Source organism: Oscarella lobularis, chromosome 2 (assembly GCF_947507565.1).
Source record: "Oscarella lobularis chromosome 2, ooOscLobu1.1, whole genome shotgun sequence".
In the NCBI taxonomy this organism is placed as follows: Eukaryota; Metazoa; Porifera; class Homoscleromorpha; order Homosclerophorida; family Oscarellidae; genus Oscarella; species Oscarella lobularis.
Genome location: NC_089176.1, coordinates 864423 through 878288, shown reverse-complemented (window position 1 = coordinate 878288; position 13866 = coordinate 864423). Strand labels below are relative to the sequence as shown.

The following is a 13866-nucleotide window of genomic DNA, read 5'->3' as shown; positions in this document are numbered from 1 at the left end:
TTTAGCATCCGCCTAGCATTGTTTCTCGAAAGCGTTGGCGCGATGTGAAAGTACACAGTACACGCGTCGTATTGGCGTCATCCATTCAGACTGCTGCCTCGCGTCACTTCCCTAGGAGATGCAAATGTCCACTCGCTTACGTCGCAGGATGCCCCCTCGGCCTGTTTTTCCTCATCTATAAGACTTCGTATATTGTTTTAGTTCATTTCCTCACCTCGACCCGCACTGGTGCGCATCCTATTGAGCGATGGAGAAACTCAACGACAACGACGAGGACGACTCGCGTCAAACGTCGAGACGAGACGTACGAAAATATCAAATGACCACGATCATTTTGGGAGTCGCTCTGGCCTGCTGCGTCATCATCATTCTCGTCGTTATTCCCATTCTGGCAACGAGAGAAAAAGACGACGCCAACGACGTCCCTACTAAAAGTGGTACCTTGGACGACGATTACTCGGACGGTCTCTGCCCCGATCCCGCCGACATCCAAGACGTCATCATCGTCGGAGGTGGGCCGTCCGGTACCTATTTGGCCTATCGTCTTCGTCAGAACAACTCGCTGACCGATAAAAAGATTCTTCTGCTCGAGGCCAACGATCGTATAGGCGGTCGCCTTCATTCCGTTCGAATACCGGGCATCGATTATTATGTAGCTGAAGTCGGCGGCATGCGCTACATTCCTGACGCTCAGCCGCTCATAGCGCAAGTCATCAACGATTTGGGCATACCTACTAAAGTCTTCGAAATGGACGAGGAAAACGAAGATCGACCCTACTTGCTGCGCGACGTTTTCGTGCAGCAAAAAGATCTGACAACGGCAAAACTGCCCTATAACTTGAAGGAGGATGAGGAGCATCAGGTGCCAAATGCACTTCAGTCGTAAGTACTATGTAAACACTTTCAAAAAATTGTAGTGATGCGAGGAATTGTCAGGAAATATTATTACGCCACTGTTCGTCCGTCCGATTGGAACAAGCCACCTGATCAGGCTTACACCGTCTATGGCGATCCCTTATATTATTATGGGTAAGAGCAGACGCACAAATACGTCCGTAACTTTGATTGACGTCTTTGCTTAGGCAAGCTAATGTTTTTGCTTTGGCCAATGCGAGTGCTGACGCTCACAATTATTTCCAGGACGGCAACGGGTACACGTACATGTTTCCTCAGAATCCCGGTGTTGCAGGAAATCTGCTCGGCGTCGGTAACGACACGTCGCTTTCCACTGGATACAGGTCACCTGACGATGGCATGCAGACAATTCCCATAAATCTTGCCGATCGTTTTGCCGGTTATGCAAACAGCCAGTAAATCAAGCTAATGAAGTTAACTATAAGGCCTTGATCTGCTTTGACAGAGTGAAGCTCAACTCCACTGTCACATCTGTACAAAAACTTGGCAATGAGCAGATTTTTTTAGTCACAGTAGCGGATTCGGTTACTGGAGAAAAGGTATCGTGACGTAAATGAGTGTGTACGAGTTTCATAGTGCCGACCTCTTCAGACAAACTACTGTGGAAGAAAAGTCGTTCTTGCCCTCACTCGATCCCAATTGAAGAGAATTAATTGGGATCCACTTCGGATGTCACCCAACGCTCATTTGGTCGACGCTGTTGCCTCTCACAAAGCAGCGAAATACTTTCTCGTCTTCTCGAAACCTTGGTGGAGAGATTCCGAGCTCATGTATCTGAACTTGACCAAGGGAAGAACCATATCGAGTCTGCAAACGCGTCAGACGTTCTACTTCACTCCGCCGACCGGTTCCGGGTCATCTCTCGTTATGGCGTACAACGACGGACAGAACGCCGAATTCTGGGGCTCTCTGACCGATCGCAAATTTTCTCGCTATCCTGGAACAATGGATTTTCTTTATCAGATGAACGACGTATTTGTCAACGAAGCTGTCAGACAGATTGCTATCAATCACAACACAACTGAGGACATTATTGGCAAACCGGTACAAGGTGTAGTGATGTATTGGAATCACGACACAGTGCCCAGCGACGTTCCCAACTATGGACCAAACATGCCAAGTACAGCAGCAGGGCTTGTTCTATTCTAATCCTAAATACTTGTTATACCTAAGGCGAAGCGTGGCACATGTGGAAGGCTGGCTACAATGTCAGCGAAGTGATGAAGGACATCACTCAATTGGATCCTGAACAGGAGGTCTTCATTGTTGGCTCGGCTTACTCCAATAACCAAGGCTGGACAGAGGGAGCTTTCGAAAGCGTCGAGGATTTGCTGCAGGATAAGTTTTCCCAGACGCCTCTCTTCCAAAACGTCAAACGCAAAAGACGCTCGATTCATCTTTGAAAGAAGAACGACAGCCGCTGTTGAACGTTTGACTGTCTGTATTGCTTGTCGTTGTCGTTGTCATTGTTTATCTGTTGCAGCTGTCTTTGTGGAAATCAAACGTCTCTACTAAATGTTTAGTACCGGTACTTGTAGGTAAAAAGGAGTGGGAGAAAGTGGAAGTGAAGGATGACGTACTACCAAAGGTGACAGCATATGAAAATGTCACAAATGACCACAACCGCATCTCCAAGGAAGAGCCCACGCCTTTTAGCATCCGCCTAGCATTGTTTCTCGAAAGCGTTGGCGTGTGGAAGTACACAGTACACGCGTCGTATTGGCGTCATCCATTCAGACTGCTGCCTCGCGTCACTTCCTTAGGAGATGTAAATGCTCACTCATTTACGTCGCAGGACGCTCCCCGGCCTGTTTTTCCTCATCTATAAGACTTCGTATTGTTTTAGTTCATTTCCTCACCTCGACCCGCACTGGTGCGCATCCTATTGAGCGATGGAGAAACTCAACGACAACGACGAGGACGACTCGCGTCAAACGTCGAGACGAGACATACGAAAATATCAAATGACCACGATCATTTTGGGAGTCGCTCTGGCCTGCTGCGTCATCATCATTCTCGTCGTCATTCCCATTCTGGCAACGAGAGAAAAAGACGACGCAAACGACGCCCCTACTAAAAGTGGTACCATGGATGACGACGACTCGGACTGTCTCTGCACCGATCGGACCGCCGACATCCAAGACGTCATCATCGTCGGAGGTGGGCCGTCCGGTACCTATTTCGCCTATCGGCTCCGCAAGAACACGACGCTTAAAAACGATAAGATTCTTCTGCTCGAGGCGAACAATCGTATCGGCGGTCGTCTTCACTCCTTCCGGCTTCCCGGTATTGACTACAACATGGCCGAGCTAGGCGGAATGCGCTTCGTCGAAGGAGAGCAGAAGCTACTCACCGACGTCATCAAGGATTTTGCCATTCCCGTAAAGGAATTCGGCATGGACGAGAACAACACAGATCGACCCTTTCTATTGCGCGACGTCTTTCTGCAGCAGAAGCATCTAACGACTGCCGAGCTTCCGTACAATCTAAAGGAAGACGAAAAGCACTTATACCCTGATACACTCCAAGCGTAAGCTCCTCTAGCTACAACTACACAAATAACCCTCTTCTCTCTACTAACGTATCGTTAATTAATTAAAGAAAATATTTCAATGCCACTGTTCCTCCGTCCCAAAGAAACAAGCCACTGGACCAGGCCTATACCGTCTACGGGGACCCCTTCTACTATTATGGGTAAAACATGTAGAGACTTATGAATACATCGTCGACTAATATAACATCTTCTAGGCAAGCCAATGTTTTTGCTTTGGCTAATGCCAGTGCCGATGCGAAGCACTACTGGCAGGACGGAAACGGGTATACGTACATGTTTCCGCAGAATCCTGGTGCTGCCGGAAATAATCTCGGCTCTCATACTGACACGGCGCTTCCGGATTACAGCACGCCAGACGAAGGAATGCAGACAATTCCCATTCATCTCGCCGATTTTTTTCAAGCCATAACAATAGCAAGTCGGTCAAATTAATCAATAGATTCCGTCTAATTAGTTCGGCTTTTGGCAGAATAATGAAAAATTCCACCGTTACTGCCATAAAAAAGTGCAAACGCCAAGACAACTCTCATATGTATTTGGTCACAGTAGCGGACTCCGTTACCGGCGAAAAGGTACGCGCACACAACGGCGCACGTATAAATTTCCTACTCTGCTGTCGACTCTCTCTCAGAGATACCACTGTGGAAGAAAAGTGGTTCTCGGCATGACTCGTTCGCAAGTGAAGAGGATCGATTGGGAGCCGTTGAGAACGTCGCCCAATGCTCATTTGGTCGACGCCGTCATTTCTCATAAATCGACGAAATTCTTTCTCGTTTTTCCGGAACCCTGGTGGCGACATCCGGAGCTTCAATATCTGAATCTGATAAAGGGAAGATCCATATCGAGTCTGGAGATACGTCAGACGTTCTACTTCGCTCCAGAAAGCAATTCAGGACGATCCTTTATTATGGCATATAACGATGCCTCGAATGCCGAATTTTGGGGATCTTTGGCCGACCGCAACACTTTGTCCCGATTTCCCGGATCGGTGGATTTTCTCTATCAGTTAAATAACGCGTTAGTGGACGAGGCCGTTAAACAGATGGCCATCAATCATAATACGACTGAAGACGTTATAGGGAGACCAGAACAAGGCGTGGTGATGTTCTGGGATCACGATGCGACGCCTGGCTACTTTCCAAACTATGGGCCAAACATGCCCAGTAACACAAATTGGTACGCAGCGTGATTACGCCATTTTATGTTGATTTTTTTAGGTGAAGCGTGGCACTTGTGGAAGGCTGGCTACAATATCAGCGAAGCCATCAAGAATGTCACTCAGTTGGATCCCGAGCACGATGTCTTTATTATGGGCTCGGCTTACTCCAATAACCAAGGCTGGACGGAGGGCGCCTTTGAATCAGCAAACGATTTACTGACTACGAAGTTCTCGCAGAGGGATCTCCTTTCAAACGTTCTGCGTCGACGGCTGCCGATACGACCGTAGAGGCACCAAACCCTCAGTGACAACGCTGTCACGTGAAATTGCTTTCTTTTTCTGTTTGAGTTTGCTGTGTTGCAACGTCTCCGAGATCAGTATTGTAATGTACGTAGCTATCTACTGGTGCGAGGGAAGGGGGGCCCTTCTGCAGTCATTTATCACGGTAGGGTAACTGGTAAGTCTAACAAATGGGTTGTTGGTACAGTGGCCGCGAGGGAAAACGATACCGTAAGTTGGACAGTTCCCTAGTAGGGGCCCACCAATACGTACAGGAGGATCGTAGACTCACTGACAGCTTAGACGACACAGTCGTTACGCACCTCGCGCTCGAAGCCGATTGCATTCTTCGCTGGAGGGGTTTCGGTGAGGAGGGGAGGGACTATAAAGGAGAGAGCCAGGATAATCTGTGACAACAATAATTCAATAACCTCGCAGTTTTGTAGTTAGGTACGAACGCAGTTGATAACTATAGCGTCTCAACTTCTTGCATCGTGCATGCTTTCCTCTAACATATCAAACTCGTTGCCATGGTGTTCGATAAAGTGAAGAATCTCAGCAGTGCGCGATCGATTTCGTTCCACCTCCTCGCGATGTACACGTTCGACGAGAAAATTTAGATCGCGACGCGCCCTCGATAGAATGCTATCCTCCTTAGTGAGAAAAACACCAGTTAGCTAATTAATTAATTATAATAAAAAACGTGGCCGTACTTTGTTGTCAATTGCTAAAACGTGAACATCATGCGAAGCGTTAATTGCATTCGCAATGGTATCTTTGTCAACGAAAAGCTACAAGGAAATATAAATTGAAATTGCCATGGTTTTTTCTATATGGTATGTAATACCATTCTCAATTCATCAGGCAGCTCTTCTTCCAATTCGCCTTTAACCATTCTCTCCAAGAGCTGCATAGCGATTTCGGTTAATTTTTCGTGGTGAGCATTCTCGAGATCACGGCTTTGGGTCATTCTATAGGAACATGATTGTCAGAACTACGCGTGATCCTCTTTCTTCTTATACCTTTGCTGCACTCCTTCAACAAACACTGATACCATCTCTGTAACGCTGCGCTCAAAATCCTTGATAACCTCCTAGAAGTAAAGTGTACAAATCAAAGGCAACGTTACGTATGCCTCTAACCTTACCTCTAACTGATCGACAAGCTGCATTTCGAATAGCAACAGCTCGTGTTTCAGCTGCTCCAGCTTTGCTCTGCATTCCTCTATTTTTTCATCCTGCTCACCTATATCACGTATGTGATGCACGCCTTGCAATGCCTACACTCCCCCATTCAGATCATGAGTACGTTCGTATTCAATTCCTTACGGTTTTCTTATAACTGAGATATTGTTCCACCAGTTGAACGCCTTTCTCTTTATTGAGCCTCTTTGCTTCCTCGACGCAGCTGGAGAAGTCCTCGCATTCTTGCTGACGCTTCTCCTTCTCCTTCAGTCCCATTTCGGCCAAGTCATTGCAGATGACGACAAACTGCTCACGAAAAGTGCACCAATACTCAAGTCAAGGAAAAACACGCGCAACTTAATAACATAAGTGTCTACTATGTGCGTTGGATATCTGGTAAGCATTGCTTCAACACCAGGCATCTGATGAAGTTTAGACGCATCCTGGTCTTCCTCATACATACCCTCAAACAATTCCAGCCCAAACATGCCATCAACGTAAGCAGCCTACAAAAAAACATAGCTACATGTATATATAGCTACAGATCTCTTACTTTGTGACGTGCAAGTTCTTTAGAGGTTGCTTCTTCCTCCGATGCTCGCTTCTCCTCTTCAGCTTCAGCTTGCTTTATGAGATCAATATCATCTTTGTATTCTTTCTGTGCTTCCGTTCTCTGCATATTTAATTCCATGAAAAGCAAAGGCTTTTTTATAAAAAGTCTCCTTGCCTCGTCTTCTGTGACGAGTCGAAAATCTAGATATCTCAGCTGGGGTAGATGGGCAAATACGTATCGTTTGTAGCGGGGATCCTGACAGAAAGGGTTTCCGGACAAGTTGAGCGTTTGCAGGTTTGCAAATCGCCTCAGATAAATAAGCTAGAAAGGCACAAGGTTACGTCAGGATTTCCGCAGACACAATTTTTTTCTTGCCATTCTCAAGTCTTCGAGACAATTGGATCCAACGGAGAAAACCTGCAGATGAACGAGACTCTCCATGTTCTCCATCTTGCTTATTCGATTATGATAGAGCGACAAATCTTCGAGTTTCGTTAGACGATCAAGACCGGAGATTTCCTCGATATTATTAAACGACAAATCTGAAGAAGTAATCGACCCGAATTATGTGTAAAATCAAAATAAGAACTAACCCAACCACTGAAGATTGACCAAAGTATCGAGTCCTTCGATTTTCTCAATAATATTGTTATCCAATTGAAGTTTCGTTAGGCCGGTGAACATCCAGATGTTGTCGATTTTTAGAATATCTTTGTACTTTATTACGGCCCCGCGAATCGGTTTCGACGTGCTTCTTACTTCGAAAATCGAGACGCAGTTGGGAAACGTCTCGAAAATCGATTCCCTCGCGTTGTACGATACTTCCCGCTTCTCCCGTCGGTCCTTGATCGTAGACGCACTCGTGCAGGAGCTCGTCATCGATAACGGTCGGCTCAATCGCGTCGTAAACTCGACTCATGGCGAAGAGCTCTTGTTGTCAGTAGCAACGATCTGACAACGACGTCCCGTATAAAACAATGACCTGTATGTAAATTCAAATCCGAATAAGAACGCTACTAAAAATAATACTTATAAATTAATTGATTAATTAGCATGTTGAGCAGTTGCTAGTCAAGCGAAGTGATAATAATCTCTACCTTCAACCAGGTGTAGCGATTCTAAATTTTCCTCAAATTGACCGCCGGTCAGATCCTACAAAAAACAAGATTGACTTAAGTCTTTCATGCAAGCATGCTAGCCTTACCCACTTGACGCATATTACAAGTGGCAGTTGAGCTTCTCTAAAATGCACAATCGCCACTCGAGGCCGTGGAACCTCCTGCATCAATCATCTCTATTCATTCATGTTAGAGCATTAGCCTGTACCCACTTTGGTGTCTTCAAAGGTGTAAAACCCCTTCTTTATTTTCTTCTCATCGACGTCACAGAAAGAGACGACTTTCTTTCTGCTGTTCTCACTTAGACTCCGATAGAGTCGACGACCTTGCTTTCCTGCATTCCATATTGTGAACGAGTCCCACCGACTAAGAACAAATTCCTCCAGAGCCCTAACCTGAATATCCCATATACGTTCTCTAAAGGCAAATAATAGGTTATCAAAAAAATAAAAAAAACCCAGTGAAATACCGTTTGATAGAAAAGGTAGTAGCCGAAGGATGATACCGATACGTCAGAAGGCACTGGTCAACTTTCACCAAACTGCCTCCTAGACGAAGATGCTCATGAAAGAAGAGAAGATCTTCAGGCGTGCCCTTAAATTAATTGAAAAACGCTTCATACCGTACAACAAAAATATTTTAAAATTAGAATCGCACCTTTTTATCTTCTACAAAAGGACCGGCTCTAAGGAACACGTCTCTCGAGCAAAACCATGAAGGCTGTATAATCGTCGGTCCAAATGAAGTAAACGCCTAAGCCAAACTCTGCTTAGTCTCTTAGAATAAAATCGAGTGTAGTCTACTTGAGTTCTCAATTGAACGTCTGTAAGAGAATTCGCCCAGCGAGTGTAGCGTGGCGTCGACGTGCAAGGAATCCGACAGAACTGACATCCTACTATCTATAAAGAAAATTTTCAAATCCCAATTATGTGCATGCATCTACATACTGCATCAGGGTTGGACAGAGAAGCTGCATACTGCAATTCAATACGCCTAGCGTGCATGACGTCGTCCTAAGTTCCAAATAAAAATCAAGAAGTGACGTGTTGTGACAGCGCTCACGGCGTCCATAAAGCAAAGAAAACGTCCGCTGCTCTGATCAATAGCTCGATTTTTGGCGTATCCTACTGTAAAATCAGATGCCTGGTATCTAGATGACGTTGACTACAGATCATTTGAAGACGTACCACCCTTCGGCTCTTTTCCACTGTGACCTCCCATCACGACACAAATGCCTCGTTTCTCTAATTGAGGAAGCCAGCGGTGTACAACTTCGATCGATTTGTCCTGTCGTCAATTTTTTCCAAAATCGCAGCTTATTTTTGTTTTAAGGTATACCGAGCTAGCGTCGTCGAAAATCGACCACTCCATTGAACCGGTAAACGTTTGAGAAACGATCGATTTGCAGACGTCTTCGAGAAATTCTTTCGCATTGTAGACCGGCGTAATAATGCTCTGCGCGTTCGTAAAAGGACGGGCTCTACTTTGCCTTGTCCCCAGGCACTCATCTATCCTTACTAAAGAGCCTGGGGACGACTGAGAAGCAAAAAACACACCAAGTCTACTTTTCTTGCTTCAACCATGACGTGATTGTTCGTTGACTCTCTCTCTCTCATTCCCGGATAATATCGGTGTTTTCACACAGGCAGAGATATAAAAGAGTCTCTTTTATATCTCTGCCTTTTATATCTCTGACACAGGCACATACCAGGGGGCGCGGGGCACATACTGTACGCTGCCAGCGCGCGCCGTACCTACTGTCCCCCTAACTGGGTGGGGGTTAGACTTCACTTAATTAAATTAATTAAATACAAACAAATGCTATTTTTCGGTTCGCTTCTGCATTACTGCAAGTTGATTGTGATGAGCTATTGTTATTACAGACGGCGACTGTTCCCACGGCTCTCCGTCCACGTGAACAGGTACCTGACCTGATTTCAGCGCAATCTTTAGAACCCGGCAAAAAATTGCAATCCAAAGTAAAAAATTCATTCTACTCACCTTAATTCGCTTCGCTCTTCCTAGTCGAATAGGTTCGGCAAGAGAGACGTTTAGTCGCGCTATGTGCAAAGAGGAATAGACACCAAACACTTCCAGCAGACCATCATCAAACCTACACACACACAACTCATTGAAGTCGTCGATAGGTGCTTACAGATTAATACGACTGACTTGCAGGGACCCAAGCTGTTTCCATCACCCCACACCTCTACGCCAGCTCCCCAGCTCTTGATGTTTAGTACGACAACGCCTTCTAGCTCAGGAAGATCAAGGACAACCCCATCAAGCTCCACCTTAAATTAAAAATAGAATAAATCAAGGCCAAATTTTTCTGACAGACGCTAATCTTCTTCTGCAGATCTTTGCAACTATGTAGCAGTACTTCCTTTGAACCATAGCCAAGATACCATGCCTGAGGAGAAATTGTCCCGCATTAAAATATAATAAGCAGAATCGTTCCCACTTTATTCATCATTCTGCTTTGAAATAGTTCGGGAGAACTCTCGCGTTGATTGTGAAAGTTGAGAGTTACACACGCGTCGCAACCAATGCCAAAGTAATTGTTCATGACCAATTTCTATGCAAGGGGATAAGAAAGGCGCATGATGCAAATTACCTGCGTACTTCACCTTGGCTGGTCTTCTAAGGCCCATGAAACTTGAGTGCTGAATATCAACATTCCATCTAAAACCAACTGAAATGCAATACGGTTTTTTGTGGAATAGAGTGCTCAACCTATCCAGATGCACTACATCGGCTTCTTGGAACTCTTTGAGTAAATCTTCCACGTCTTCGCTTTCGTATCCTGATCCCCAGCCAAGAACACGAGCCAAATCATTGCCAGTGCCAAGAGGAATAATCCCAACAACAGGAGGAACCTTACATATATATATATATATAAAGGTTTACATAAAAAGACCTAGTACTAGTCGTCTTTCCTATTACTTTGAGATTTGCTTTGTCAATTGCTGCCAATACCCATCCAACCGTTCCATCTCCACCACAGACTATAATACGGCACTCTATGTCTCCAACAAGATGGCAGAAATCCAAAGCATCTTCAGGACTAACCTCGGCCAAGCTCACGACCTAGCAATAAGATAAATAATACCATCGATTCATTTCGAGTCACGAACCTGCACCGGATTAAGCAAACTCCGAAAAGCCGACAGCAAATAATCGCCCGCCTTCTCCCCGCTCTTGGGATTGCTCAAAATCAAAACCGGACTCCACAGCCGTCTCGTTGCGACCGGATACACGCGATCGACGACCAATCGCCGCCTCTGCTGCCTCCCCTTCCTCCACCCGGCGGCGACGGCGACGGCCCTATCGCTACTCATCTTCAGCGCAATCGAATAGGGAGGAACGATGAGCGAGGCAAAGACGCCCAAATCGCACTCCTCCAAGCCGACGTTGCCGCGCAGAACGCACTTCTCGTGCCACTTGCGCTGACACCAGACGCATCGGACGTCGCAGAGACGCGGCTCGCCGCCGCAGTCGCGACCGCATCGAGCGCACGCGCTGCACAGGGGCACGTTGCCCTTGACGAAGTGGTGACGCATGGACGTGCGCTCCGGCGAGAGAGTCAACGCCTTGCAGGCGAAACGCTTGTCTGCCGCGCCTACGCATTCGTCGTGCGTGCAAACGAGACATGTGTCGCAGTAGGAGCCCGTGACGAACGGTTCTTCGCAGACGCTGCAGTAGGTCGGACGACGAATGAATTCGGTTGGCGTCCAGCGATGGCCTTTGCTGGGATCTCGCACGTGGAGGTGATGCGATACGACTCGTTTTCGACGACTCAGGTAGAATTTGTTGAACGCCCACAATAGGATAAAGATCAGAAGGCACGCGAGACCAATCTGGAGCGGTTCGCCTTGCCAAATGAAAAGTTCGTATAGATGCATTCAAACTTAACGCACGCTAATGATATCGCGAAAAATTGGCAAGATCAATTCACAAATTAAAAAACTTTATTGTAGAAGCTTATAAACTTGAGTTAATTAGGTAATTAATAGATTAGAATTCGCCTCTTCGTTGTAATACAGCCATCTGATTGCAGTGACTAATATTTATATGTGCAGGCGTCTGTTCCCACGGTTCACCGTTGACTTGAACAGGTATAACACCTGACTTGAGTTTAATCTAAACTTAAAAAAATCCCATTCATTCCAACTCTTCATTATTATATTCACCTTTATTTGTCTCGCTCTTCCCAACCGGACTGGGCTCAGCAGAGAGAAATTTATCAGTGCAATATGCAAAGAAGAATACACTCCAAATACTTCCAGAAAACCGTCGTCAAACCTAAAGTGTTACACTAACGTAATTTTTTTGAAAATTTTACTAAAACTCGCCTGGACGGCCCCAACCCATTCCCATCTCCCCATGCCTTTGTTCCAGCTGACCAGCTGTTAATGTTAAGAATTACGACACCTTCGAGCCTAGGCAGATTTTTTAGAACAATTCCATCTAGTTCAATCTTATTCAAAAGCGGCTCTTCAAATGACGCATAAATATCCACATTTCTCGGCTCACCACAAGCTTCTCTTGAAGATCTTTACACGTGTGCAATAAAACGTCTAGTGCACCGTAAACAATGTACCAACCCTATAAATGAGCATGTATCAAAATTAGGAAGGCAAATTGCGTTGCTGTACTTTGTTGAAAATTCTGCTTTGAAATTTTTCTGGTGCACTTTCTCGCTGTTTGTGAAATCCGAGCGTGGCGTAGGCACCACAGCCAATTCCAAAGTAGTTATTCATTATTAAACGCTAAAGATCAGATATATTAAGATATAACGGCAGCATAGATTGAAAACTTCGCTTACCCTATTTAGTTCTTTCTGGCCAACGAACTGAGACTCCTCAACAATATCAACATTCCACCTGTAGGAAAACTAGGCTTGTCAACTGCAAATTCTATCTGTAAAATTATTCTAACCTGTCGAATTTGACTACGTCTGCATCTTGAAAGTCTTTGAGTAAACTATTAACGTCTTCGAAGTCGTATCCCGGTCCCCAGCCAAGAACGCGTGCCATGTCATTACCAGTTCCCAACGGAATAATCCCAACAGCAGGAGGAACCTAGACAAGTAGCAAAATTGCACGCACAGAGCTTATAATGAGTAAAAATTACTTTAAGATTTGCTCGTTGAATAGCAGCCGACATCCAGCCCACCGTTCCATCTCCGCCACAGACGATAACACGACATTGAAAAGTGTCAACAAGACGGCAAAATTCCAAAGCCTCATCAGGACTAACTTCATTCAAATTCACAACCTGGTAGTCATATATATATATATGACCAACAAGCATAAAAAAAAGAGAGAAAGAGACCTGAACTGGATTGAGCAAACTGCGAAAAATCGACATGAGATAATCGCCGGCCTTTTCGCCGCTCGTCGGATTGACCAAAACCAAGACGGGACGCCACGCTTCGATCGTCGCCACGGGATACACGCGATCGACGAGAAATCGACGTTGCCGCGCCGCCGCCGCCGCGTCCGTCGTTCTCAACGCAATCGCATAGGGCGGAACGATCATCGAAGCGAACGGACCCAAATCGCACGCCTCCAAGCCGGCGTCACCTCGCACGCACGTTTCGTGCCACTTTCGCTGACACCAGACGCATCTCATGCCGCAAAGCCTCGGCTCCGCCCCACAACCGCGCCCACATAGCGAGCATCTGCTGCCGAGCGGCAGATTGCCTTTGACGAAGTGATGGCGCATGGACGTGCGTCCCGGCGAGAGAGTCAACGCCTTGCAGGCGAATTGCGCGTTCGCCACGCTCGCGCATCGATCGTGCGTGCAAATTAGACACGAGTCGCAGTAGGCGCCAAATATGAGCGAGTTTTCGCACACGCTGCAGTACGTGGGACGGCAAATGAATTCGGCTAGCGTCCAACGATGACCTTTGGTCGGATCGCGAGCTCGGAGCTCGGTTTCAGCCGTTCTTCGTCTACGACGAGTGAAGCACAGCTTGTTGAATGCCCAGAGAAGTACGAAGAGAGTCAGGCAGGAAAGGCCGATTTGTAGAGGAGAGCCTGTCCAGATAAAGACTTCGTACAAGGACGGCATTAGGCCGGCACCTACGGGAGATACGG

General features: G+C 46.2%; 7 protein-coding genes across 7 annotated transcripts; 3 read left to right on the top strand and 4 right to left on the bottom strand.

The window, feature by feature from the left end:
* Positions 1–111: 111 nt before the first annotated feature.
* LOC136183828 (L-amino-acid oxidase-like) lies at positions 112–2431 on the top strand. Its single transcript, XM_065970611.1, has 6 exons — positions 112–882; positions 937–1029; positions 1083–1310; positions 1361–1454; positions 1507–2035; positions 2089–2431. The coding sequence occupies exons 1-6, from the start codon at positions 248–250 to the stop codon at positions 2316–2318; spliced, it is 1809 nt and encodes a 602-aa protein (XP_065826683.1). The 5' UTR covers positions 112–247; the 3' UTR covers positions 2319–2431.
* A 293-nt stretch (positions 2432–2724) lies between these two features.
* LOC136183832 (L-amino-acid oxidase-like) lies at positions 2725–5022 on the top strand. The gene is made up of 6 exons (XM_065970616.1): positions 2725–3445; positions 3517–3609; positions 3664–3887; positions 3939–4041; positions 4101–4632; positions 4687–5022. Exons 1-4 carry the CDS (start codon positions 2808–2810, stop codon positions 3941–3943), a joined length of 960 nt encoding a protein of 319 aa, XP_065826688.1. The 5' UTR covers positions 2725–2807; the 3' UTR covers positions 3944–4041; positions 4101–4632; positions 4687–5022.
* Positions 4000–4916, top strand: LOC136184052 (achacin-like). The gene is made up of 3 exons (XM_065970879.1): positions 4000–4041; positions 4101–4632; positions 4687–4916. Exons 1-3 carry the CDS (start codon positions 4000–4002, stop codon positions 4914–4916), a joined length of 804 nt encoding a protein of 267 aa, XP_065826951.1.
* Positions 5023–5329: 307 nt separating the features above from the next.
* Positions 5330–7879, bottom strand: LOC136183831 (dynein regulatory complex subunit 3-like). Its single transcript, XM_065970615.1, has 14 exons — positions 7849–7879; positions 7742–7796; positions 7404–7626; positions 7238–7354; positions 7020–7186; positions 6819–6965; positions 6645–6764; positions 6485–6597; positions 6236–6410; positions 6055–6186; positions 5930–6000; positions 5755–5878; positions 5621–5698; positions 5330–5560 (listed from the first exon to the last, which is right to left on the bottom strand). The coding sequence occupies exons 3-14, from the start codon at positions 7561–7563 to the stop codon at positions 5387–5389; spliced, it is 1578 nt and encodes a 525-aa protein (XP_065826687.1). The 5' UTR covers positions 7564–7626; positions 7742–7796; positions 7849–7879; the 3' UTR covers positions 5330–5386.
* Positions 7880–8362: 483 nt separating this feature from the next.
* On the bottom strand, positions 8363–9432 carry LOC136183833 (queuosine-tRNA galactosyltransferase-like). Its single transcript, XM_065970617.1, has 7 exons — positions 9319–9432; positions 9101–9217; positions 8950–9049; positions 8825–8889; positions 8710–8775; positions 8566–8661; positions 8363–8515 (listed from the first exon to the last, which is right to left on the bottom strand). The coding sequence occupies exons 1-7, from the start codon at positions 9376–9378 to the stop codon at positions 8408–8410; spliced, it is 612 nt and encodes a 203-aa protein (XP_065826689.1). The 5' UTR covers positions 9379–9432; the 3' UTR covers positions 8363–8407.
* An 85-nt stretch (positions 9433–9517) lies between these two features.
* On the bottom strand, positions 9518–11667 carry LOC136183829 (diacylglycerol kinase epsilon-like). The gene is made up of 9 exons (XM_065970612.1): positions 10900–11667; positions 10709–10852; positions 10499–10641; positions 10393–10447; positions 10227–10340; positions 10104–10175; positions 9935–10056; positions 9764–9875; positions 9518–9709 (listed from the first exon to the last, which is right to left on the bottom strand). The coding sequence occupies exons 1-9, from the start codon at positions 11665–11667 to the stop codon at positions 9584–9586; spliced, it is 1656 nt and encodes a 551-aa protein (XP_065826684.1). The 3' UTR covers positions 9518–9583.
* An 83-nt stretch (positions 11668–11750) lies between these two features.
* LOC136183830 (diacylglycerol kinase epsilon-like) lies at positions 11751–13850 on the bottom strand. Its single transcript, XM_065970613.1, has 9 exons — positions 13100–13850; positions 12899–13042; positions 12704–12846; positions 12591–12648; positions 12421–12534; positions 12299–12370; positions 12118–12242; positions 11956–12067; positions 11751–11905 (listed from the first exon to the last, which is right to left on the bottom strand). The coding sequence occupies exons 1-9, from the start codon at positions 13838–13840 to the stop codon at positions 11780–11782; spliced, it is 1635 nt and encodes a 544-aa protein (XP_065826685.1). The 5' UTR covers positions 13841–13850; the 3' UTR covers positions 11751–11779.
* Positions 13851–13866: the final 16 nt, after the last annotated feature.

What these genes read in the sequence shown, in the direction of transcription:
- LOC136184052 (XM_065970879.1), top strand. Translation starts at nt 4,000, where the DNA reads ATGTATTTGGTCACAGTAGCGGACTCCGTTACCGGCGAAAAG. An exon ending in ACTCCGTTACCGGCGAAAAG is followed by an intron (nt 4,042 to 4,100) that starts GTACGCGCACAC and finishes ACTCTCTCTCAG; the next exon opens with AGATACCACTGTGGAAGAAA. An exon ending in CTATGGGCCAAACATGCCCA is followed by an intron (nt 4,633 to 4,686) that starts GTAACACAAATT and finishes TGATTTTTTTAG; the next exon opens with GTGAAGCGTGGCACTTGTGG.
- LOC136183829 (XM_065970612.1), bottom strand. Translation starts at nt 11,667, where the DNA reads ATGCATCTATACGAACTTTTCATTTGGCAAGGCGAACCGCTCCAGATT. An exon ending in ATCTGCAGAAGAAGATTAGC is followed by an intron (nt 10,057 to 10,103) that starts GTCTGTCAGAAA and finishes TTTTAATTTAAG; the next exon opens with GTGGAGCTTGATGGGGTTGT. An exon ending in AACAGCTTGGGTCCCTGCAA is followed by an intron (nt 9,876 to 9,934) that starts GTCAGTCGTATT and finishes GTGTGTGTGTAG; the next exon opens with GTTTGATGATGGTCTGCTGG.
- LOC136183830 (XM_065970613.1), bottom strand. Translation starts at nt 13,840, where the DNA reads ATGCCGTCCTTGTACGAAGTCTTTATCTGGACAGGCTCTCCTCTACAA. An exon ending in ATCTTCAAGAGAAGCTTGTG is followed by an intron (nt 12,243 to 12,298) that starts GTGAGCCGAGAA and finishes CTTTTGAATAAG; the next exon opens with ATTGAACTAGATGGAATTGT. An exon ending in GAAGAGCGAGACAAATAAAG is followed by an intron (nt 11,906 to 11,955) that starts GTGAATATAATA and finishes TTTTAAGTTTAG; the next exon opens with ATTAAACTCAAGTCAGGTGT.
- LOC136183828 (XM_065970611.1), top strand. Translation starts at nt 248, where the DNA reads ATGGAGAAACTCAACGACAACGACGAGGACGACTCGCGTCAAACGTCG. An exon ending in GCCGGTTATGCAAACAGCCA is followed by an intron (nt 1,311 to 1,360) that starts GTAAATCAAGCT and finishes CTGCTTTGACAG; the next exon opens with AGTGAAGCTCAACTCCACTG. An exon ending in CTATGGACCAAACATGCCAA is followed by an intron (nt 2,036 to 2,088) that starts GTACAGCAGCAG and finishes GTTATACCTAAG; the next exon opens with GCGAAGCGTGGCACATGTGG.
- LOC136183832 (XM_065970616.1), top strand. Translation starts at nt 2,808, where the DNA reads ATGGAGAAACTCAACGACAACGACGAGGACGACTCGCGTCAAACGTCG. An exon ending in TACCCTGATACACTCCAAGC is followed by an intron (nt 3,446 to 3,516) that starts GTAAGCTCCTCT and finishes AATTAATTAAAG; the next exon opens with AAAATATTTCAATGCCACTG. An exon ending in GACCCCTTCTACTATTATGG is followed by an intron (nt 3,610 to 3,663) that starts GTAAAACATGTA and finishes AACATCTTCTAG; the next exon opens with GCAAGCCAATGTTTTTGCTT.
- LOC136183833 (XM_065970617.1), bottom strand. Translation starts at nt 9,378, where the DNA reads ATGAGAGAGAGAGAGTCAACGAACAATCACGTCATGGTTGAAGCAAGA. An exon ending in TTCTTTGCTTTATGGACGCC is followed by an intron (nt 8,776 to 8,824) that starts GTGAGCGCTGTC and finishes TTTGGAACTTAG; the next exon opens with GACGACGTCATGCACGCTAG. An exon ending in CTCTGTCCAACCCTGATGCA is followed by an intron (nt 8,662 to 8,709) that starts GTATGTAGATGC and finishes TTTTCTTTATAG; the next exon opens with ATAGTAGGATGTCAGTTCTG.
- LOC136183831 (XM_065970615.1), bottom strand. Translation starts at nt 7,563, where the DNA reads ATGAGTCGAGTTTACGACGCGATTGAGCCGACCGTTATCGATGACGAG. An exon ending in GTCTCGAAGACTTGAGAATG is followed by an intron (nt 6,966 to 7,019) that starts GCAAGAAAAAAA and finishes GTGCCTTTCTAG; the next exon opens with CTTATTTATCTGAGGCGATT. An exon ending in ATCTCAGTTATAAGAAAACC is followed by an intron (nt 6,187 to 6,235) that starts GTAAGGAATTGA and finishes GGGGGAGTGTAG; the next exon opens with GCATTGCAAGGCGTGCATCA.